This window comes from Neovison vison, chromosome 3 (genome assembly GCF_020171115.1).
Source record: "Neovison vison isolate M4711 chromosome 3, ASM_NN_V1, whole genome shotgun sequence".
Taxonomy (NCBI): domain Eukaryota; kingdom Metazoa; phylum Chordata; class Mammalia; order Carnivora; family Mustelidae; genus Neogale; species Neogale vison.
Window position 1 is genome coordinate 57436312 of NC_058093.1, and position 25258 is coordinate 57461569.

Below are 25258 nucleotides of genomic sequence, written 5' to 3' on the forward strand. Positions count from 1 at the left end.
ACATAAAAAATGAACGAATCTGAGTTTTCAGTCAATTTATATTGAATTGTAAAATCAGATATAAAATTCGAAATGCTATAAATTCTTGTAAATAATCCAAGATACCCTAAGTTTTGTCAGGCTTTTGAGAACCATAAACCACTAAGTCAATATTTCTAAAATAGACTTTACTTTCAAATGTTTATTTCTAATATTCAATTATAAAAGCTTTAGTTTTTTTTTTAGTGTAAGCCATGATCTTTATGCCTACAAATTATAAGAAAGCCATAGTATATGTTAGTTATTTTGTTTCTGTAACACATGATATATAGATTTTTAAATTAAAATTGTTTATAGAATTTAATCTTTGAATGCTGTGGTGTGATCAGCCCTGCATACTTACTTGCCTCCTCCAATCCACTGCTGTAATAACTTGGAATCACTATAAACAAGTTGGCTGTAAATGGATTTAGCCACAACATAAAGGTAGTATCAACCATTTTTGTGACTATCTTTTTTCTGAGGATTCCAAAGTTAACTACACGATAATTTGGGTCCGCCTTTTCTTCATTGTTAGTCCCAAACTGAAAACTTTTTTCCAACCTCAAAAAGATAGCAAAGAAAGCTATTTTATCTAAAATTTTCTATTTAGTAGGCATCATTCTCCATATTAAGCCTCCTTCTCTGACAGAATTAATGTCCTTTTATTTTTTTCTGATTCTGTTCCTCCTGTTATTATTTGTATCACATTGTATTGCACTTATTATTTACATATTCCTCTACCCTTGAAACCCTGTGAGAACAGACACAATTTTATTCAGATTTCTAGCACCAGAGACTAGGATTCTCCCAGGGCCATAGTAGACTCTCAATAAACGTTTATTGATCAGAACTGCTTATCAATATGTTGAAGTACTGCCCGTATATAAAATAGTGCCTACTACGACATGTCCATGTATGTTGGATTGCCCGTTTTAGGTTTTTAATTTTTTAGATCAGGGTCAGCAAACTTTTCGACTAAAGGGCTGGATGTTAAGTGTCATCAGCTTTATGGGCCATTCAGTCTGGGTCACGACCACTGAGGTCTGCTGTTGCATCCTGGAAGTGGTCAGACATGGTGTGAAAATGAAGGAGAATGGCAGCATTCTGATAACTTTGTTTACAAAAACAGGCAGCAGCCTGGGGTTAGCCTTGCCTATCTCTGCCCTCAATCACTGTTTTGAGGGGTGGAGGAAGAGGGAATGGAAATGCCAGTCATGTATTATAAATAATCACTACAGTCCAAGTGTCTTATAAATGTTGGCAATGAGTATTATGATGGACATAACATTTTTGAAAGATTCATCATTATGACAAAGCCATGAGGTGTCGTGGATAAGCAGGAGTAAGAGAATGAGAAATCTTGACAAGACCTGGGTCAGGAAAGAGTGTAGAGAAAAAAGAGCAAAAAGCAAGTAAATGTGGCTGACAGCAAGATGTATGTCAGTGCAAAACCTTTGGTAGGAGGGCTGTTAGGCAGGTTGAAGAAAAGATGAATTCTGCTTGTTTTTCATTTGGGTCAGGAGAGAAGAAACATCAAACAGCAGTGGTCCTCAAATGTCTGTGTTTGCATCATTCCTTTTATGACGTAGGGGCTTTGGAAGTGGTCAGTTATTTTGTAGAAGTTCCTCAATTTAGATTTGTATGGTATTTTCTTTTATTAAATTAATATTATGCCTTATTGAAGAGGATACCAAAGAAGTCATGTGACCTTTTGAGGGCATCATACTAGGGAGTACATGATGCTGGTATGGCCAATTACTACTCATATTAGCTTTGATCACTTGAATAAAGCAGTTTCTTTACTGTAAAGGTAGTACTTTCCTATTATAATTAGTTACTGTCTTGGGGTGATACTTTAAGGCTATGCAAATTTCCTGTTTCTCCTCAAACGGTCACCCACTAATTTTAGCACCCACTGGTAAATCTTGCCTATATGAATTATTACTGTTGTGTTTGCCTAATGGTGACTTTTGTTTCTCTCATTTCTTTTACACTTATTAATTGTAATTCTTCTGTAGAAAAGAACTGCTATTTCTCCTCAGTTTATTTATTCATCCATTCAGTTTATTTTTTATCAATATGGACTTATACATATTTATTCTTATACATATAGTTATACATATTATTGGGTTATAATCCAATACCATCAATATTTTTTTGCTCAAATTGTTCAAATGTTGGCCATTGGGAACTCCATATTGTTAGTTTCTGTGTTCCTTGGACATGACCTCATCTTTTGGGGATCAATTTTTGACTTTCTGGGACCACAAGATAATCCACTTTTATCCTGCGTTTTTCCTGCCCCAGAACTGGAATCAGCCACTTCTCCAGGGAGCCCTAGTTCCTTTGATTGGAGATACCTTAACAACTTGAATTCCATCATAATCTACTTAAAAATAGAAATACACAAAAACTCTTGGCAGTCAGAGATTTTGCATTGTTTTTTTCCTTAGTCTTGTATTTCCATTCCAATCTACCCACAGAATTTTATCCCAATGTAATATACTTATAATCTTGAAAATATTTTATTCATCACCTTGTCATGTTAACCTATAGTAAAAAATATGAATATAAATTAAAATTATTTTTAAAATTCTCTGTGAACATAGGCTTTAAGTATCATACATTTTCTTCTATATTGAGCTATCACTTCAATTTTTATTAGTACAGAGTTGATCAGAACAACATAAATAATAGTCTATATCAGACTAAAATGTTATAATGTATCTCTTAATGAAATGGATGTATCACAGATAAAATTAATTAATATTAATTTAAAATTAATTTAAAATAATGAGTCAGGATTTAACATGATTTCTATTATTATTATACTCAACTGTACATGCCAAGAAACTCTGGTAGAAATTGCTGGTGCTCGTTGTAGTTGGTTATCTTCTCTTTCCTGAGCACACTGAAAGACCTCTCAGACTTTCTGCAGTTAGGTTGGACCATGTGACTAGTCTGGCCAATGATATGTGAGTGGAAGTGCCACTTAAAGATGCAGAAACTTGAGTTCTCTACTCCTTTTTTGTGCCATAGTATCACTGAAAACCCCATATTCCTGAGGTAGGGACATGCAGCCTAGATCTAGGAGTTATTGTTTGGATGTGAACTCCCCTGAAGAACCAATGGAACCATATCAGGCTTTGCATGGCCAAAAAAATTAATTTTTGAGTTTTGTTTTGAACCATTAACATTAGGGGGTTTATTTGTTTCTACAGCATGCCCTAACCTATCCTGACTAATGTAAAAACTTTCTTCATATAAATAAGTAGATGGGAATGAAAGTGTGTTTGTTTTAGCAATGTAATTTCATTACTTGAATTTTCTCATTTGTGTCCAAAGTCACAGTGATTCTACATTAAAAATCACTTTTCATCATCTGACAACTGATCATTTGATTATGTCCTTCTTGAGTTTTGCTTAAAGCAAAGAACTGGAAACAGTCAAGTTGCAAAAGGATTTGTTACCCAGTCATTAAAATGATTTACTTTGTCAGTTTCCTAGAAGTAAAATTAATAGACTTGACTAAGACTTTTCAAATGAGTATTAATTATGCCTGTTACTCTTTCACTCATAGGCACCTCTTGTTTTATCTGATATACAAAGTAATGTTGGGAAAAGTGATATATTGTTATAGTTTTGTCAATACCATTTTCCTATTAAAATGTATTTATCTTAATAACTGCTTTAATCATGACACTGGAGTTGCCAATTTAGTTTATTCAGGTAATGAAAAACATTCATCATAAAACTTAATAGGTAAGGCCAATCGTCATTGTCAAATCCCCAAGCCAAATAAAACAAGTAAATGATCAGAAAAAAATCTGATTCGGGTTTTCAATTCAATGAGCATGTTAATACTCACCTTCACTTAGAAATCTTCTAAGACAGATAGAGCACAGAGCTTTGCCTTAAACTTTTCATTAGGATAAGGTAAGGTGTCAGGTTCTTATCAATATCTACACTTCCTTTGCTTTCACCAGAAATTTCTCCAGAAATACCTTCTCTGACAATAGTTAGGGGCTGCACAAGATAGTCTTAAACAAAGAGTAGTAGTTATCACTTCTCTTGTTCCACTGTATAATGCATATTAACTTAGAATATCCTGACATGGAGTATCTCATTCATCACTTCATCCTTCATCAAAAAATGTATGAACACAGGGAAAGACATGAGGCTCAACACTGGTTTTAGAATTTCTTTTACTAAAAGAAGCTTCATTGACATCATGACTTTGAATTTTTTTCCATTTGTTTGATGCCATGGAGAATTTTCCCAAGATCATACCAAGATTTGGAGTGAAAGCCATGGTTTTTTGTTTTTGTTTTAAGGTAGAGATAGACATTTGTACAAGAGAGGTGGAAAAGAAGAACCAGCATGACACTATGATCTCACATGTGTTCCCATGAAAGTTAGTTCTAAGGAAGAATATATATGAAGGTTAAAGAGTCTGGAAACTGAGCTCCTTAAAAAATATCCATGCCCTTGGAAATCTTTATGTACCTTCAGGGTATGTGTCCTTAGTATGGAGACTGTTAACTTAAACAATGTATTTCAATAGTCCCTGAAAGCTACATACTTAATCAAAGATAGGTCCCAAGTTAGCTTCTGTCAGGTAGAAGTAGGAGGTCCATTGGAGGACCCCAAGGCCTTCTAAGTTGGAGGCCCTCCTATATAGGAGATGCTTGGACCCATGAATGCAAAGTCCTACTGCAAACCCACTGTTGAGATATAAACCTTTGCTGTGTTCAGCCACTGAGATTTTGGGATTGTTTGCTACAGCACTTGGCCTTCCCTAATAGAGTAGCTGATGATACTAGATAGGTCTCACTACTGCAGAGGTGAAGTGGCCTTGTATAACTGAGTGTCCAAGTAGATAATTGAATGGGAGTCACAGCCAGTATATTGGGGGTAGGGCAGTGACAGGGAGAGCCAGAAAGGAGCCAAATCAAAGAGAATAGACTACAGGTTGCCCCAACTACAGGCTTCATATCTGATGCCAGCAAAGTTCCTAGGAGTGGGGCCAGAGAGCTACCCTCAGTGGACACAGATAACACACATTTATGGTGGCTTATCACCTTCTCTTCCCCAGTATTACAACAACACAAGTTCTCATATATCCAACACCATTTTGAGGAGGAATAGGAAACTCCAAAAATCTGTTTATCTAAAGAGACCACCTATTCCATCCTTGAGAGGAAGTGGAACTTTCAACTGAAGAAGCATTTAAACTGAAAGAATACTGTTAGAATTGGAAAAGCGCAAGATATCTTTAATTGAAAAATCCAAGATTTCCCATTACCCAGAGTCATGGATAATAACTGATTTTTTTTTTTTTTTTGGAGATGAGCACATTAATTATGTGTGGATGAGTTTGTGACCCTGATGCTTTTTTGCTTTTTATGCTATAGTTATGAAATCTAGTTCAGATTAAAAATAGATGTGCAAAAAGTTTTTTAAAGTGCACATCTATAAATAAAACATAATATTTCAGTACTTTCTATTTCTGAAATTTAGGTAATGGGAAGGAGTGCATGATCCTGTCCATGGGGACAGATTCCCCAGAGATGTAGCTCAATACTAAATAGCAAAGTACAGAGCATTGACAAACAGAGCAGTTTCTTTCTGCAAAACCACTTCATTAAAGACATACTTTGTCAAACTGTTATGTGTGACTCTTCCACTTCAATATACGTTGACTAGGAGGATAATTGATTAGCAGTTTTTACCAAGACCACTAAAAAGAATAGAACTTTAATTTCACTTGACAGATTGTTAAATTGGGCTTTTATGCCACCTGGTTAGTTCAAGCCAATTATTCTCATGAATTATAAATATATAACTGCTACATAATATAATATCTTTTAAAACATGAACTTCAAAAAAAAATTATGGAAGTAAATTATCCTAGTTTGTGAGCTACACACCAGGAACACAGAGCTGCATTGGAAGCTTTTTGGAAGCTTTTGGAAGCTGTATTAACTGTTTCAGGCCACGAAAACTCCCTTCTTAGGGTATGCTCATCAAATTCTGTTTCTAATGGTGATGGCTTTTCACTTAGAGATTCACTCATACTTTCTCCCAGAGCTCCACCTTGTGACTAGTGACCACTAGTTTCAAGGCAGCTGGGTGTAATAATTAAAAATGCACACTCTGGGGAGGCCTTGAGATTTTCCCAGTTCCTCTCTATCACAAGACCTTACTTAATTTTCATAACCACCTGGTATTTTCCACTTATGAATTTACTGGATCTCTTTCACTTTTCTCTCATCAAGAAATAAGTGACATAAAAACAAGTTCTCATTAATTTGCTCACCCCAATACATACATCCAGTTTCTAGAATGGCACTTGGTTCTTGATAGGAATGCAAATGAACATTTAGGTAATGAGTAAACTTTAAAATTTTGATTATGAAGTCACTTTTCCATGATGAGAAATTCGTGAAGGAAAGTCAAATCTGTTATATTTCATTTATGGACAATGTCATGCTATTGATCATTATTTACCAACTGCACTGACTAGTCCAATGCAAACAGAGATGGTTCTTAAGAACCATAGTTTACTAAGTAGAATACTTTCACATAAATTTGTTTATATAGCAAAGGTAGCTAGATTAATTGGAGGGTCATTTATTTAGTACTTCTCAATATATTTTCTAGTGCAGTTCTAGTGATACTGGAATTCACATTTTCATTTTTTCTCCTTTAGATTTAAATTATATTTTATATCTTTCAGTTGTTAGGAGAGTTATGGATTACTTTATACCTTTGGTTTTAATAAAGACCATGAGTCTTAATGATAGTGAAATTTTAATAAATTCTTTAAAGCTTATCTATATTTTAAAATATCAAACACAGTCATCATTTATTAATTGAAGGTTTTAGGCCACATTATTTAGTTGCTTATGCAAGTGTGTTGCTAACCAAGATCTTTCCTATTTAAAGACAGGTCATTTTTCTTCTTTAGTTTGAGAAGTCAGAAATACTAAAAACAAATATCACCCTAAATATTAGATTAGAGCCCAGAACATGTGAGTTTTAAGTTTAGAAATTAGTTTTCTAAACCCTGATGTTAAAATGACTGATTTAAAAAACAAACAAGAAACCTCTCAGATGACTTTAACTTTTCATCTTATATACAAGCATAGTGTTTTATAATTGGTTTCATTTCCTCTCTTTTTTAACGGAATGAGTGTGAGTAAATGTCAGAATAGATCAGATTAGTTTGAAAATTCTTTTAAAATTTCAGTAGAAATATAGTAATACAAAACTTATTATTCACATTGGTTTGAGAGTCTTCAATAGGGAGTTACTTTTAATAGTTCCTGTTTTCTGACTAGTAACCATTGTATAATTTCCCCATTTTAAGAATAGATCACAGTTTGGGGAAATGAATAAATCAACACCCATCTGATTTGTTTAAGAATAATTAAAATAGTGACACAGTTCAAATTATAGTGGCCTCTGGTCTGTAAAGGAAAATGCGGGGGAGACTCCTGTCTTTACTTATCATTAGGGCTGTGGCAATCTCTGAATTCATTGTTACTGGTCAGTCTTCTCAAGATCACAAATGAGAATATTTTCTTCCAAATGTACTGTGCTGAAGTTGGTTGTAGGGTAGTAAGGATTCCCAAACTGTGCAAGTCTCCTGAAGACACCTCTCTTGTGCTTGTATATGCAGAAGGAAAATGTGGAAAGTGCCAGAATCACTATCAGTGTGAGTGCTACTGCAAGAGGTACAATCCTGTGACTTGGTCCTGAGACAAGATGAAAAAAGGAAAAGTTCAATAACAATGCGTTAAGATAGATACTGTCTCATAGTTACTTTCTATATTATTTCTAGGAGAAATCAAAATGTTCTGTACGGTTCAAACCTACCTTTTCCTGAATGCTCCTTTACTGCATGAATATCTAAAACAAAAACAAAAGAAAAAAAACGGAGATGAAAATTTTCTTTTAATTCAGCAAAATTATGTTATTATTTATAGCAGGGCTTAGCAAACTATGGCTCATGGATCAGATCTGGTGCTTGTTTTTATAAATAATGTTTTGTTGGAACTCAGCCACACTCACCCATTTATGTGTTGTCTGTGGCTGCTTTCATGCTACAATGGCAGCGTGACAGAGACTATATGGCCCCCAAAGCCTTAAATATTTACTGTCTGGCCCTTTACAAGAAAATTTTGCTGACCCCTGATTTATTGTAATCATTATTATTGCTCACAAACACATACCCTGCTTTTTTTTTTTTTTAAGCTGAAAAATTTCCATCTGGTCTCAGCACTGTGCTGCAATAAAAATATGAATAAAATATAGTCCCTGCATGCAAGGAACTAAGTTTTGTTAAGATCTGAAATGGAGTTTGTCCAGCAATGATAATCTCTTTAGCCCCATGCCAGGATTTTAAAATCATCACATTCTCACCTTTCTCAAGAATCTCAAGAATCTCAGGAAATGAATAATAGCTCCTCCACTTAAAAAATTGGAGGTTGCCTGTTTGAGGACTTTCTACTGTAGAAAAGTGTCTCTTTCAAGTAGACTCTATCTATAAATTTGAGCTCTTCTATTTCTTTCTTTTTTTAAAATTTTTTATTTTTTATAAACATATATTTTTATCCTCAGGGGTACAGGTCTGTGAATCGCCAGGTTTACACACTTCACAGCACTCACCAAAGCACATACCCTCCCCAATGTCCATAACCCCACCCCCCTTCTTGCAACCCCCCTCCCCCCAGCAACCCTCAGTTTGTTTTATGAGATTAAGAGTCACTTATGGTTTGTCTCCCTCCCAGTCCCAAAATCAAAAGACAACTGACAGAATGGGAGAAGATATTTACAAACGACATATCAGATAAAGGACTAGTGTCCAAAATCTATAAAGAACTTAGCAAACTCAACACCCAAAGAACAAATAATCCAATCAAGAAATGGGCAGAGGACATGAACAGACATTTCTGCAAAGAAGACATCAACAAGGCCAACAGATACATGTAAAGGTGCTCCATATCACTCAGCATCAGGGAAATAAAAATCAAAACCACAATGAGGTATCACCTCACACCAGTCAGAATGGCTAAAATCAACAAGTCAGGAAATGACAGATGCTGGCGAGGATGTGGAGAAAGGGGAACCCTCCTACACTGTTGGTGGGAATGCAAGCTGGTGCAACCACTCTGGAAAACAGCATGGAGGTTCCTCAAAATGTTGAAAATAGAACTGCCCTATGACCCAGCAATTGCACTACTGGGTATTTACCCTAAAGATACAAACGTAGTGATCCAAAGGGGCACGTGCACCCGAATGTTTATAGCAGCAATGTCCACAATAGCCAAACTATGGAAAGAACCTAGATGCTCATCAACAGATGAATGGATAAAGAAGATGTGGTATATATACACAATGGAATACTATGCAGCCGTCAAAAGAAATGAAATCTTGCCATTTGCGACAACATAGATGGAACTAGAGCGTATCATGCTTAGCGAAATAAGTCAAGCAGAGAAAGACATCTATCATATGATCTCCCTGATATGAGGAAGTGGTGATGCAACATGGGGGCTTAAGTGGGTAGGAGAAGAATAAATGAAGCTCTGCTATTTCTAATCTAGGTAAAGATCCAGAGAAATATGTAGAGAATAACTCAGAGGAAGATCAGTGGTGTTGTGAGTGGAGGAAGCGCCTAGGTGCAGTACTTCTGCCCATTCACTCTCACAGACTTGAAACATTGTCAACAACAGCAAAACCATAATACTGTACACTTTTTCATAATACAACTGAAAACATATATTATGTGTCTGTGTGAAGATACTTTTTAAAGAAAGACTGTAAAAGAGTTTTTATTCTCTGGATGCAGGCAGTGGGCAGATACAGAAGGCTGTAGAGTCAGAATATTTGGAAAATGATCCTTGATGTAGCCCCAGTGCTTTTCTCATCTGTAAAAAGGGAATATTATATCTCTTCCAGAGCCCTAGGAAGTTGCTGTGAGGGATGAAACAGGTGTCCTCTATATTATAGGAATATTTACAGCCCTGTACAGACATGAGGTATTTCTGATTTGGTTTTAAAATTAAATGCTATTGATCATTTGGGCACACTAGTTATTAGGCTCAGTCATGTTTTCCACACAGAATTGCTATCTAGGCTACTGGGGCTTGAATGCGCGTGCCAAACCTACCAGTTTTTTTCTCCTTCATTCAGCCCCAGTGTCTAATTAGATCACAGAAACCTGATGATTTTTCCTTCCTCGTGTTCCTAGTTCTATTGCTCAAATTACAACTGCCTCCCTTTACATCTGGATGAGTGTGATTCCACTGCATGTGTCTACAGAGCACATAGGGGTTCTGTGTCTTCTTCCCCATCAAGTTCATCTTTTGAGACTGGTGCTCTCTGTGAATGGATCCTACATTACTGCCCAGTTTTATTCCCATCACCACCCAATGTGAGCCCTTGACTCTATCTATGCTCATTCTCAACTGCTGCCTTCAGTCATACTGGGATTTTGTCAAATATGCCTTCCCTTCTCTATTCTCTTTATCTCTTGGGATTCTAAAACCTTATCTCTTCTCGGAAACCTTCACCAGCAGCCGGGACCACACCAATTCCTCCTCCTCTGCAATACGAGTATCTAGAAACGTGATTATTATTAAAAACACATTTCTACTGTTAATGATCATTGTTAACATCCTATCTTAGAAATCTCTGTATTGTTTGCAACTGACTAGAATTTTCTGGCTTAGATTTCTAAAATTATTATTTCTTTTTATCACCGCAAACTATGTAGCTCAAGACAAAGTTAAAATATGACTTTTGTTGTTGTACTTACCTACAACAGGAATACCTAAGCCTAGATTATTTTTTCTGGGACCAAAGATTAATCTTAAAATTTCCGAGTACTGGTTGCCAGAATAAGGGATGTTGGTTAACACTGCTAGTTCCATTTTTTTTTTTTTTTGAGGTTAAACTGCTTTTTTTTTTGCCCATTAACAGCAAGGGTGACACTGGAAAGTCATCGTCTTTATAATGATTTTTTTTTTTCCTTCGTATTAGAGAAACAAGGAGCTGAAATGCCCTCTGACTTGTTTGATGTTGAACAAGATGATAATGTTAGACTCTATCTGAATACTCCCTGAACACTTGGATATTCAAAGCTTTAAACGCTACAGAGGTGGGTCAACATTAGTCAGGGTAGAATCAAAATGAAGAATTACCCTCTGGCTTTACCCACCTGCTTCCATTTTGCATATAAATCCTTTTTTTTCTTGACATGGGGATAACTGCCATACTCCTTCAGCGATCCTTAGGGCAATGCACAGATGGGGTTTGACATGATCCATCTCGGGTTTCCGAATGCCCCAGTTTGACTGATCTGTGGGAGTTCCATCAAACCACTTTATGGTTTCATCTGTGGAAAAATTGTTGACTTACTACGAATTATATGTACAATGATCAAATATACTAAAACTAGAGTGAGCCATAAAAAGCTGCTCCTCAGTTAATGAGATTGTCTCTTTATCTGATGCATGCAACTCTTAGGTACAGTCATGAACTCAATGTCACAGGCAGGTATTAGTAAAGTTCCCTTATGAACAGCTTTCTATTTATTTTAGATATATTGTTCTAATTTAGTTCATTTAGAATATCATCTTTCTAAATGTAACAGTTTGATTTTAAAATATTCCCTATCATTATAATCACTTTAAAGAAATCATTTTCAGTCCTAACTCCTATATCATTGCAAAATAGCTCACTTTCTAAAATAATTTTACAGTGAATTTCTTTAAAAAGCAAGCCACTGGGGTACTGAAGGATGGGGGCAATGAGTCCATCCATGTGTAAGCAATAATGGGGGTGCATTGTCTGAAAGGATTTAAAACCAACAATAAAAGGAACTTAAAGTTGGTCATCTTTTTATTATCACAGTGGACTAGAAATTCTAAACAATGTCTGTGGTTGAAACACTCCTCCTTATCAGAGTGGACCCTCCCCCTTGGTATACCACTGTAATAAGTTCTCCATACCAATTAAGATAATTTTCTTTACAAATACTTTAAACAACCATCAATTACATAGAGAGAAGAAGGTCATGCTCTCATTTGATCACAAACCCTGGTTTTTATGAGAATCAAGTAATTCTAATGGCACAATTTATTCCTGAAACACTTCTATAACTCTGTTGTGCTTTTATAACATTGAGGAATAATCTGGGTATTTTCAAATAAACAGGGTTTTATTGTCTCTGACCAAGTCTGTGAACACAAGTTTCCATCCAAGAATCTTCATGATGTGAAGATAAGTGTAAGATAAACTTATTGTTTGCTTGTTTTCATTTTTAGTATTCTGGGATTATTTCAAAAGACCCAAGGGTATATAGCAAAGGGTTGGCAATATTGTCTTTGGAAGAAATAGCTTTAGGATTCATGCTATTGTTTCCAAGAGGAGCTTTCTAGTTTCCAGTTGCCATTTTCATCAACCTTGACCACCCACCATGTATTTATTTATGCCCTCTCCTTTTCTCTACCAAAATCACTTACTATCACCATCAAACTGAGCATTCAACCAAACCATCTGGACAGAAGAACCAAAAGCAAAAAGCTCTTCTAGGAGAAATGAATTTTCATCCTCATCCTTGATTGTTAAAAGATTAGACCCTACAAAAGAGATAAGCAATATATAAGCAAGCATTTGTGTTTATGTGTAATACTGTTAAAAATACAGTTTAAAAATACAGTTAAAAAATGTCTCCTATATCATAATTTGTAAAGTTCAGTCTTTGCAGAGTGAAAATTTCTGTTGTAAATAAGTGATTTTTGATTAAAAATTTAAAAGTTATGCCACATTTACTAAAAGACACAAGGTTGTACATAAGAAGTCAAAGCATAGAATGTTAATTTTAGGAAACTTAAAAAATTTATAATTCAAATGCATTCAAAAGGAACATTTTCTTGGGAAAGTGTAGTATTCTGAAACATCATCTTAGGTTTTAAAATTCTGTCCTGGACATTGAATTTCATAGATAAACCATCCCCAAACAAGCAAATTCAATAGTATTTATTTTTTCAATTTTTTTGTTGTTCCTAAAGTCACTAAATAGTCAGACAAATGAAGAAAACCACATTGTTTACTGAAATGTCAAGAAGGAATGCATTGAAAGCATTTTACCATCACAAAAGAATTACCTTCCTTTTTGCAAAATTCATGAGCAGCCTCAAAACTCATACTGTTTAGGACTGTAGAAAAACTGTAGCAATTACTTTTGAATTTTATCCAGGGAATAGATGTTTCTGAGCACAACTCTGGGTGTCCAAATGGTTTTGTTTCTATGAACAAAAATCAGTTATGATTTTAGGGTGGTGATTGGGTTCATTTATTAAGATAAACATTGCATTAAATTCTATGACAGACTAAGATAAATATGTGTAATGAGATTTTCATGATAATACTCAGAAAGAGTGGGTTTAATATAAATGATTATAAAAGCAAGACTGGTTGGTAGCATTTCTGGCAGAAATAATCTTTACCTACACAAACAGGGTATATGAAGGCATACTTCTTAGCCTTAGTTTGGGTGCAGCATGGGTGAGGGTGGCTGTCTTTTGTGTTTATAATTGGTATCCTAAAGGATATCCGAAAGTTGGAAAAACTGGGGGATGTGATTCATAGAAATACTGGAAACTGAATGAAGTCAGTAAGAGGCACTTCCAAATGTACAAAATGTGTTCTGTGCAGTGCTGAATATTATAGATTTAGCAAATCATTACCTGCCAATCAACCTATGAGGGAAAATAATGCATTCAGGAAAATAACATAGCATAATAAAACATCATACATAACTAAGGGAAAATTCAGGTGGACATTGCTTTAGTGGTCAAGCATGAGAGTCAAATCCATGCTGAAATCCTAATTGCACATGACTGTTGGCATGTTACCTATCCTCCTCACACTTTGGTTTCTTTATCTATAAAGAGAGAGCTAACAACAACATCTTTCTTACATGAGAAATTTAATAAATTTTTTTTTCTTCTAAGTAATCTCTATCCCCAACATGGGACTCAAACTCCTGACCCTGAGATTAAGAGTTGCATGCTCTACTAACTGATCCAACCAGTGTGTCCCTACACAAGCAGTTTAAATGAGCTAGTGCCCGACACTTCTTAAGTACTCAATAAATGCAAGACTAATGAAAAGGGAAGGATAACTTTTATGGTGTTTTAGAAGCAGAGTTACCTTTTCCTTCATACATGCTCTTAATGCAGGTTTCCAGCCTGATTTCTCATCTCTCCTTACAGGTACCCTTCATGCAGCCAAATCACAACACCAGCTTTGCTTTATACATGTCCAATCCTTTCTTCCTTCCATGTCTTTGCCCAAACTTTCCTGTTCAGAATGCCTCTCCATGTCCCATCATTGTCTGACTACCATCCATCTATTCTTCAAGGCCAGTCCCCATAGTAATGTCATTCAAGAAGTCTTTCTACTTATTCTCAAGTGGGTAAGATGTGTTCTCTGTCCTGCTAACCCCCACAACACTTGCTACCTCTTTTCCATCATTTGGTAGCCCTGCCTGGTATAATAGTTATGTGTCTGAACATCAACTAACAGACCAGACAGAGGCTTCTTGAGGGCAGATACTTCTTATTCATAGCTCCTGCTTAGCACAGTGCCTTGCACACAGTAGGTTCCCAGTATGTCTTTTGTTGAGTTGAATAGAATTGAACCTACCAGTAGGTACATGACAAATTGCTCCTTGAAGAAATGACTCACAGGCTGTGCTACTCCAGCGCCCATTGGTGTCAGCAAAAACACAGTCACCCAAGATGGCTGACTCATCATCTTTCCAAAAAGTGAAGGAAGATTTGGATCCATCAGACCAGTCAAAATTAAGACCATTCTGTGGAGGGAAATGGAGCCATCATTTCCTTGCTAGGACTGCTGGTGGCTTTGCCCACAGCTGTTTGAGCAGCCCTTACTTCAAACATACATTTATATTTCCACATCTAGACTTCTTTTTCAGGGGGTCTAGGACAGCTTGTGAATATGGCCTGACAAAAAGAAATAGAATTATCTGTCATAACAATATTGTTTTTGGCTTTGGGAATCCTTGGTTCCCTACCACAATAACTTTCCAGTAAGCAATCGGAGTGAAGTTGATCAATATCTTGTTGTTGACACCAAAACAAATTACAGGTTGATCAAAGATGCACACATGAAATTGAAAACATAAGTGCCTAAAAGAACTTGGCTAAATATTTTATCCTTTTGGTGTGGGGAAAGTCTTTTCAAGTCCAATACAAAGTCCAGAGGCCATAATGCAAAAGTGACTAAATGAAGTTAAAACATTCTATTATGCAAAAATACAATAAACAACTGTAAAATATCATTCTCTTGCCTATCCCCATTGCAAGGATTAAAATTTTGACGACACCTAGTATTGATAAGGATATGAAAAAATGACATCATAGTTGTTGGCATGTAAGTCAATACAAACTTTTGGTGGGCAATATGGCACTATCTCTTAAAATTTAAAATGTGCTTAGCAATTTCACTTCTAGAAATTTATCCAACTTGCACAAAAATGTTTGTATTATTTTAGTTGTGAAAAACTGCAAAAAAATCCCAAATTTCTATTCAGGGAGAATAATACGGTATATCCTAATGTATATATACGGTATATCCTTACGGTATATCCCAAAGAATGTGTTAGATTTTTATGTGCTTGCTTGGAAAGCTGTACCAGGTATATTAAACCAAAAGCAAGTTTAAGGACAGAACATGTAGTATGACCTCATTTTTACTTAAAAAATGATATAGATATTCATTCCTTTTATATATATATGTGCATATGTAGAAAATTTCTAAATTATGCATAAGAAACTGTTTACAAGTGATTCTCTTTGTGGAGTAGAACCAGAGGTTGGGATAGAATAGATAGATTTTACTTTTCACTACTTTGAGCACATAATACTTTTACTTAAAAAAAAGGAAAAAACTAAAAATGTCCTCCTTTCCAAAATACATCCCGAGAGGGAGAGAAAACCTACATGTTAAATTCCAAGGGGGTACTGAATTAATTAATAATCACATTTCTAGGCAGGAAGCATGATCCATTTTTCTTGGGGATTTCTTAAATGCAACAAATTACTCAAATGCAGGTACTTGAGTTTAAGATGTGTTCCATTGCCCACATGAGGCAGGATCCCCAGATGCTCAGAAATTTTCAGAGAACCTTTGAAGGGCATTAATTCCCAGAAATTAGGCAAGTGGATGTAAACTCTTAAAAAGGTGTATACCTATAATTTGTAGTCATGGGTTCTTCATAAGGTTGGCCAGTAGTTATTCTATAAACTGATTACTTAAATATTACATTTACTATAGTTTCTGGGAATTTTTTTGGTGTCAATTTTAGTGGCCATATGACAAGGAAGCAGATATGAAACTTACTTATGCAGGGATGTTCCAAGGAATTTAAGATACCTACATCTGCAGTGAATAGTCCAATCCAATGGGCATGTCCTATCCTGTTGAGGATAACAGTGAGGAAGGACTGGTGATACTGATCTGTAATGCTGGCCAATTCTGCTCCATGCATTAGGCAGGTTTTTATTGCTGTATACCAAGTTATATTTGCATTAATTATTTTATAAGTTCTGTTCCCATATTCCAAGATATTGGGCACTGGATACATATCAGATGTATTTACACTGTGTCCAGAGGTATCTAGAACAAGAACAACAGAAGTCAATTTTAGCATCTGTTTGAAAAAGGGGGGAGGCAAAGCTTAGTTTGGATCCCTGTCATAATGGCCCATTCTGTGGTTAATATCAGAGTTTTCCTTCCCAGAACTATTTCAAAATGAGGATAATACCTGAAAGCATAGGTGATGCTTAAGAATGAGAACAGTTAGGAAATTTAATGCATGAGTGGTTTTAAAAGTATACACATATAGTTAACCATTTCTAGATCTCCTATTTTTTTATTGTCGCTTTTTAAACTGACCACTTTTTGATGGAACTGATCTCCTTAGGCAGGTTTTATCCCACTGCCTACACCAGCCTAACACATACTGCTCTGGCAGAACTTAATACTTACTAAGAGAATACTGACATATATTATGTCATCATATACAATGTTGCAAATATAATTTTACAAGTATATATTATCAAATACCACCATTTATTAAGTTTGAGATTGCATGATAGTTGTTATCATGTTTAATGTTTACATGTATAAATTCTAAAAATAAGTTTAAAAATTACATTAATAAACACTTAAAATATACACAGTTCTATAAAGACTTACTATTAATATGTCACCTGTCAGAGTCAAGATTTACAAATTAGAAGGCAAGGTTTCCCCAGACGTGATCAGTAATGCTTTCTTTTTCATGAGTGACAGATTATGTGACAGTGAAGCCTGTGTTTTTACATGCAAGGTATTTCCTCTTTAATATGTGGACTTGTCTTTTTGTTCTATACTATATTATGTACAAGGATAGGCTAGTTTTAGAAAATCCTAAACAGAAAAACAAGGTAAGTGTTTCTGAACTGCTGACCCAAGGTAGCTGGGATATTTCCCAGCTGGTTTTATTACATTTGGGGTTGAAAAAGAGCATGATGAGGTGTGGATGGGATGGAAGACCTGAAAATCAATGCTAGTTCTGACTACACAGGGCTAAGTGACCTTGGGAAGAAATGTCATCCCTCTGAATCTCAAATTTCTGTTCCGTAAGAGACAAATAAGTCCTTCCTTAGAGGGGTGTGGATAGAATTCAGAGATAACCATACAGGGCACTTATTGGAACTCAGTATTTGGAGTATAGTACCTGGAACACAACAGGTGCTCAGTAAATGTTGATTCTTTATGCCAAGTAAAAATGGCAAAATGGGAATTTGACTTTTACCTGAAAATGTGACCTCAACATAATAGTAGTACGTTTTATGAAACCAAAGTAAAATTAACCTATTTGCCAACCAAATTGTGGAGTACATGTTTATACCTGTTTATTCTTTACTAGAGGTCTGTTTGCCAGCCTAGGTACCAAGTCTAAAATTATTATTTTTTTAACCCAGTATAGTATAGGGATGTGCTGGGTGTCTCAGTTGGTTAACTGGCTGCCTTCAGCTTAGGTCATGATCTCAGGGTCCTGGAATCGAGTCCCGCACTGGGATCCTTGCTCAGTGAGGAGTTTGCTTCTTCCTCTGCCTGCCGGGCCACTGCTTGTGCTCTCTCTCTCTCTCTCTGACAAATAAATAAAATCTTAAAAAATAAAAATGTTTAAAAACCCAGTATAATACCATAGTAGATTTTTTAAAAATGATAATAATTAGTACGATTAAGGTAACTGAAGGTTTTCATATATGTGGCCTAAATACCAATTCAACTGTTTCCCCCATTATGTCTCTGTATTTTCACACATATAAAATTCTCTCATTGTAATTGATTTCATCAAACTTTAAGACATAGTGATTTTGAGCAACATAATTTTGCCATCCATTGACCTAAAAAAGAAATATCTATTGGAAACCAAGTCCCAGATTGAGGCTCTTGACTTTGTCCTTTTCTCCCTGTTATGTGGAAATATTTATCTTTCAGGCAGTTAGACTTTAGGCTATAAGTCCAATGTAAGCACATATTTATATGGCAAATAAAGAAGCAGAGCAGAATTTGGGCATTTATTGTAGGCCAGAAAAATTTGTGTAATTAAATAATACTTTTAAATAATAATAGACACAACTGTCATTTGTAGTATGCTGGCAACTTGTTAAGCATTATATATATATATATATATATATATATATATGGAGAGAGAGAGAGAGAGAGAGAGAGAAAGACTGTGAGACAGTACTTATCCCACTAGACAGATATGGAAATCAAGTTCAGAGACAATAAGAAACTTCACTGACAGCTATGTACTGAGGTGGGGAAGGAGGGGTGTGAGCTCCAGTGCCTATGCTCTCAACCACAGCTACTTTATACTATATCCAAAAGAACATATACATTGTTAGTCCCAAAAATATCAGAGAGAGAAAGTGGTCAGAGTTTAAAGAAGCGGAAAATTTAAAGTAGAGATCAACATCAAGGTCATAGAATAGAATCATTGTCTTTAACTGAGAGACCTTGGATATGTAATTCACTTTTTCTAAGCCTCAACTTTCTCATCTATAAAATGGGGAGACTTTTATCTACTTTTTTGCCTTAATGCTTCTGAAGCCAAGGCACAGTGGCTTAAGTATATCATAAGTGTGTGAGCGCATGATATTTCTTTCCCTACGAGACTCGACTCTTCTCATAATACTCTTGCTATAACTGACTGGGTATCTTCTTTCAGTTCCTGACTATTACTATGTTTAAGTGATAACTGTGAATTAGGAAATGGGGCTTCCTGCAATTGCCTTTCTGGGGATGATACTTAGTGCATTAAAGAGTTCACATGCATTTAACACTAAGAGATATAATTAATATTCCAAGTAAGTATATGTACAACAGGCTGCCCAGAGTTCCACCTAGCTCCTGCCACAAACTATGGTCTTCTAGAGTAGCATGGTACAGGGAAGCCTTGCACTTGGTGAAAGATACGAGCTATTGTTTTTGTTCTTGCTGTTTTTATTTTTATTACTCAGGTCACTTATAGTGCATCTGCCTTGATCATCAACCCTCTGACTATGTGTAATAGTATGGTATTTGTATTTCATGCCAAAATTCACTGGGGGTTCTGATCATCGGCTCTAGAAACATGTTACATGCCATATTTAGCCCCATATTTAGCCTAACATTTTAGGTCAATGGATGGCAATTTAGCCACCAGCATTTTTAGGTTTCCAAGAAAGCAGGAAATATTTGTTTATTTCACTGATTCTTTTCCAACATCTTCTTAATGTCTTTTTCTTTTTTTTCTTTTTTTTTTTTTTTAAAGATTTTATTTATTTATTTGACAGAGAGAGATCACAAGCAGGCTGAGAGGCAGGCAGAGAGAGAGGAGGAGGCAGGCTCCCTGCTGAGCAGAGAGCCCGATGCGGGCTTCGATCCCAGGACCCTGAGATCATGACCTGAGCCGAAGGCAGCGGCTTAACCCACTGAGCCACCCAGGTGCCCCTTAATGTCTTTTTCATTACCCGAATATACTCATAAACCCAGAACAAAGCAGTAAAGCCTTTTAATATGGTCAATATGGATGCATAAATGTGGTCATCTCTCAGGTGGTCTCTGTAGTCTTTTGAACCCCACTAAAGGGTTCTGGGGTAGTGGAGATTAAATGAGTAATTATATGTAAAACTCAAAAAGTAAGTGCCTGGCACTGTTAGCTATGAAAATGACAGTTATATACTATGTAAAACAAATATAGAAGAGAAGAGTGGGGCATGGAGATGAAAGGAATAAAAAAGCAACTATTTCTTACCCTGCATTTTTTCACAAACAAACCCATGACCTTCTTTTCCACAGTCTTCAAAATACCATTTTCCAGTGAAATGAAAATTAGGATTACTTGATAGCAAGGCACAGAGAGGAATATGTTTTTGAACTTCAGTGGTGTTATGACTTGGAATCTTTGAAAAGATACATATGTTTTCAAAAAATGGTAACATAAAGCATTATAACATTGGCATTTTTATTAAGGACAATTTAAAAAATTCAAACACTATTATTGCTTTATTTGCATTTAGCAAACTTGGTCATAGATCACTTCATAACCTACAAAATAAATAATTATTTTGATAGTAATAGTAATTACATTAATGGAACACATGAAAATGACATGTAATTGCATTATTAAAATTAATATATTGATAACAGACTTATAAAAATTTATGCCTGTAAAGTATGGGAAGTAAAAAAACACTTTAGTAAGTATCAAATAGGATCTCTTGCTAAATAATTTCTAAAAAATAAATCTGAAAACTTACATTTATTACATCAAATGGAGACCAGTTAGAGTATGCCACAGGCTTTCCATTTACCCATTTTTCATAATTATCATTTTGTAACCCTATCCACATATTAGTGGTCTGGCCAAAAAGATTCATAGTAATGAAAGCTGAAAAATATGAATACATTATCAAATTTAATACCATATAAACCATTTGGGTAATCATTGAATTCTGTTTATAGCTGTGATTTTAAATGACAGCAAAACTTAATTACCAATCAAATGTAGGAATTTGTTACTTTGTTCTTATTAAGGTAATACAGTCTCTTTCACATCTGTTTCAGTTTAAATTGACACACATTAGCTGGCAAAACCTGGGATTTCATCATATCATTAACAAAACTATTTCCAGTGTTCATTCAGTGCCTTTCTAAACAAAAGAGGATTTATCTACTATACTTAAACTGAAGTATACAATTGCCTAAATACCAAATACAAGCCTACAGGTAAATCTAAAGGGATCTAAAATTATATCATGCGATTATAAAAGAATATACCTCAGATTATTTTAGCCATTTTGAAATAAAGATGATAAGTATGTCATTTTTTTCCACTGCTACTGGGGAGACAAAAGCTTCCAAAAATCAGCAGTTTATCTGTACTTTTACAGATGTCATGATATAAGCCTTAGAGGTTAAACTGAAAATTTATGTGTCATCAGTAATATGTCAAATGTGGATTTGGAAATATTAGTATTTGGGGGAACATTTAAATAAATATTTGAATAAAAATCATTATTTTTCCTGATTGAACATTGAGTACTCTACCTTGCTCCACCTCATTTTCAATGGTGACTAGTGTTCCCCCTGCTTCAACACAGAAATCTTGAGCGGATGTCCAGTTCTTCCAGTCACTTGGGTCTTTGGGGATTTTCACCAAAAGGCACTTTTGGAAAACATCAAAAAAAGCACTCATTTCCATATTTTTTTAAAAGAGTTAAAAACCTCCCAAAGACACTGAGGATCAATCTTCAGAATTCTTTATAATTTTCTGTAGCGGAAATGACTCATTTTTTTCTTTGAGCTGCTCCAAAGGTATGAAAGTAAAACAGAGGACCAGCTTTTAGGGTAAGTCAATATTTGCATGCATTTCTATCCAGCAGGAACAGAAGCAAGGATGTGTTTTGTTATGCAGGATATCAGAACAATGTCTTCCCCTCAGTGAAAAATAGTATTCCTTTTAAAAAGGAGCCAGCCTGATTGCAAAGTGTATAGTAGTAGACTTAATTTTTAAAAAATTTGGAGGTAGCAATTAACAGCTTAGTTCAATTTTATCTACAAAACATTTCTTCACTTTATTTATTTATTTATTTATGTTACATTTCTTCACTTGAAATGAGAGAGGAATACTAGGGAATCAAACCACATCGGATATTTAAATTCATTAATTCCTTGAGTTAGCTGTGTGGTTTGTAAGTCCACAAGGAAGAGTCAGAGAAGAAAACATAAACAAAAACAAAAACAAAAAAAACCCGAGCACAGTTGGAAGGAAAGCAAGGGCAGACCCAAGGAAACCTAGGACAGAGAAACAGAAAGGAGGGTGACCAATAATGTCAATGGAACATAAAAAGAAGGCTGTGGGATTTGGCAGTGAGAATTGTTTGTTACTCATGAGACAATCATGTCTGTAGCATGGCAGGGTTTGTCATTATGGGGTAAGAAGTGGAACAGTAACTACTGGGCAGGTCAGGGAGGGTCAGAGAAATTTAAACTTGTTAATAGGGCCAGGTGGAGTCAGGGGAGAGGGAGAGAGAGAAAAAAAAGGCTATAGGAGATCAGGCAAAGCTCCAGAGAAGTCAGGAGAGACTGTAAACAAAGGATATTCCATGTGCACTATTCTCTTATCAATGAACACAGGCAAACCCAGTCATTGAAAGGTTAGAGCTCAAGATTTCACCACTGAGAAAACTCCAGTTACAAGATAATTCTAGGCTAGTGTGGAAGCCCACGCTTGAGAGAGCATCCTTCCCCATCCTCCTTCGGAAAGACATCTTTCCTCATCCTTTAATTTCTATATTTCAGTCCCCCGATCCTTCCCCATCATCATAAACTCCCTAAATAGCAGAGAGACTCGCTCTTCTTTGAACATCACAACGAAGAAGTTCCCCAGTAAATATTTATGGAACATAACAGCCAACAGACCCTTAAGTAGTTGTCAGATGACATTCTCAGGCATTCTAGATTTAGTCCAATGATTCTCAAAGGGGAGCATTCAGTAACGTCTGGAGAAATTTTTGGTTGTCACAGCTCCAGCGGGGAGCTTTGCTTTTGGTGGGTAGAGTACAGGGATGCTGCTAAACATTCTGTAATGCAGAGGTCAGTCCCCTCATAACAAAGACCTATCCAGCTCCAAATGTCAGTAGTGCCCAGGTTCTTTACAGAACACAATCCTGATCATGTCACTTTCCAGTTTAAAACTATTAGGATTTTCCATACATACATACATACATACATACATACATACATAATGAATAAAACTATTAAGGATTGTCTATTGTTTTCAGGATAAAAACCATAAACACTGATGTAGCCTGGTGTTACCAACTAACAGAAGTACATTTCCAATTCTTCTGGTCCTCTTTACCTTGTTTGCTTCACAAAGAAAGGGAATTGGCTTTAAAGGATTTTAATTTTATAACAACTATTCCTTTATCTATTTCCTTTCATTTTGTCTCTTTTCTCTAATTACAAAGTCCAATGAGTGGCACACACTAATTATTAGGCAGTCTTATCATTTAATGTGAATTCACCTTGTGTTCAGATAGTCACACTAATGAACCATTCATAAATACCAATGAACCTCATTGGTTCAGTTAGCTCAATAAATCTTTCCAGAAAACACACATATGCTCCCCTACCCTACCCCCCATGTTTGCCTCAGCCACCACTTACTAGCTTGACTATTTCCTATTACCACAACTTCATCGTTTCTAAAAAAAGCCAAACAAACCCCAAAACATATTTACTAACACAGTTTGAAATGGTGTGATTAGTAATTAAAGCAAAGCAGTAAGATGAAGTACAGCACTCTTAATTTTAAATTGTTTACTTACTAACTAATTTGCAAAATGTGATCAAGTTTAACGCATCTCTTATTATCACTGGGAATTAAGGGTAGCCTACTGTATTGAAAACAAGTTTTGAACATAAAATTCTTTTTTTTAATATCAAAGTCATTTCCAGCTCAAAACTTCAAAGTGGAATTTGTGACCTTTCCCCCAAACTTGGTCCTTTTCCAGTGTTCTTACTGATGTTGACTGCAAAGTCAGCCATGTATTTATATAAGCTTGAAACTGGGGAAGCTCTATGCCTTCCCATTCCAACCACTTTTCAATTACTATTTAGATATACATCCAATTTCTCAGAGCCTTCTCCCATTCTTCCCATTGCTGCCACATCACAGTCTCTGCCTTCTCTATCTTAGCCCAAACTCCTTCTCTCTTGCCTGGATTATTACAGTAGCTTCCCAACCACTCTTAAAACCTTCCTCATCCTTGCCTTCCTCACATCTGTCTTTGCTATTGTGGCATGAATGATTCTTTTCAAAACTTAGTCCTGGTGTGTTCTTCTTTCGTTAAAATCCTTGAGGGGCTTCCTATTGTTCTTAGGATAAAAACAGAAACTCTTTTTCATTTCACTTTTCACATTCTAGTTCTCTATGCTTCTTTTAGTTTCTTCAATAGGTCCATTCCCTCTCACCACAGGACTTTAGCATACCCTGTACTTCCCTGCTTTTAATGTTTCCTGTCCATCTGACTACTTCAGTCAGGTTCTTCTGTTAAAAACTTTTAGATAACTATGTAACTCCCTTTCATTGCATGTGTTACAGTTATAGAGTTACCCTCCTGATTGGTTTGCTAATGTTTGTTCCCCCTCTAGTCTGCAAGCTACAAAAGAGAAGGGATTTTGTTTGTTTTTCCTTACCATCAAATTATCAATATCCAACATAGTTAAATGAATGAATGAATAAAGTGCTGATAATGTGAATACTTTTTTTTTTTTTTTTTTAGAAAAGAGGAGAGTATCTTTTAAAGGAAAAGCTGTGTTGTGCATGAAATCAAATTTTGGCTAATTCCAAACTAGATGTGCAAAGCAGCCATTAGCACTCAATCCAGGTCCTTGTATAAAAATATGTGAATGGGACACCTGGGTGGCTCAGTCAGTTAAGTGTCAGCCTTCTGCTGACATGATGACAGAGTCCCAGGACTAAGCCCTGCATTGGGCTCCCTGCTCAGCGGGAAGTCTGCTTCTCCCTGCTCTACCCTGCCACAGCCCTGCTCCTGTTCTTTCTCTCTCCCTCAAATCAATCAATCAA

General features: G+C 35.7%; 1 protein-coding gene across 1 annotated transcript in view; it reads right to left on the bottom strand.

The window, feature by feature from the left end:
* Window positions 1-6762: 6762 nt before the first annotated feature.
* The window catches only part of PLA2R1 (phospholipase A2 receptor 1), a 108042-nt gene continuing 89546 nt past the window's right edge, over window positions 6763-25258 (bottom strand). Inside the window, exons 21-30 of the mRNA XM_044242175.1 lie at window positions 21712-21829; window positions 20922-21052; window positions 20417-20564; window positions 16499-16737; window positions 14743-14911; window positions 13200-13340; window positions 12555-12671; window positions 11249-11425; window positions 7903-7935; window positions 6763-7781 (exon numbers count right to left, since the gene is read on the bottom strand). Coding sequence (XP_044098110.1) covers window positions 7567-7781; window positions 7903-7935; window positions 11249-11425; window positions 12555-12671; window positions 13200-13340; window positions 14743-14911; window positions 16499-16737; window positions 20417-20564; window positions 20922-21052; window positions 21712-21829 — 1488 coding nt within the window. The 3' untranslated portion in view covers window positions 6763-7566. The remainder of the gene's footprint in view (window positions 7782-7902; window positions 7936-11248; window positions 11426-12554; window positions 12672-13199; window positions 13341-14742; window positions 14912-16498; window positions 16738-20416; window positions 20565-20921; window positions 21053-21711; window positions 21830-25258) is intronic.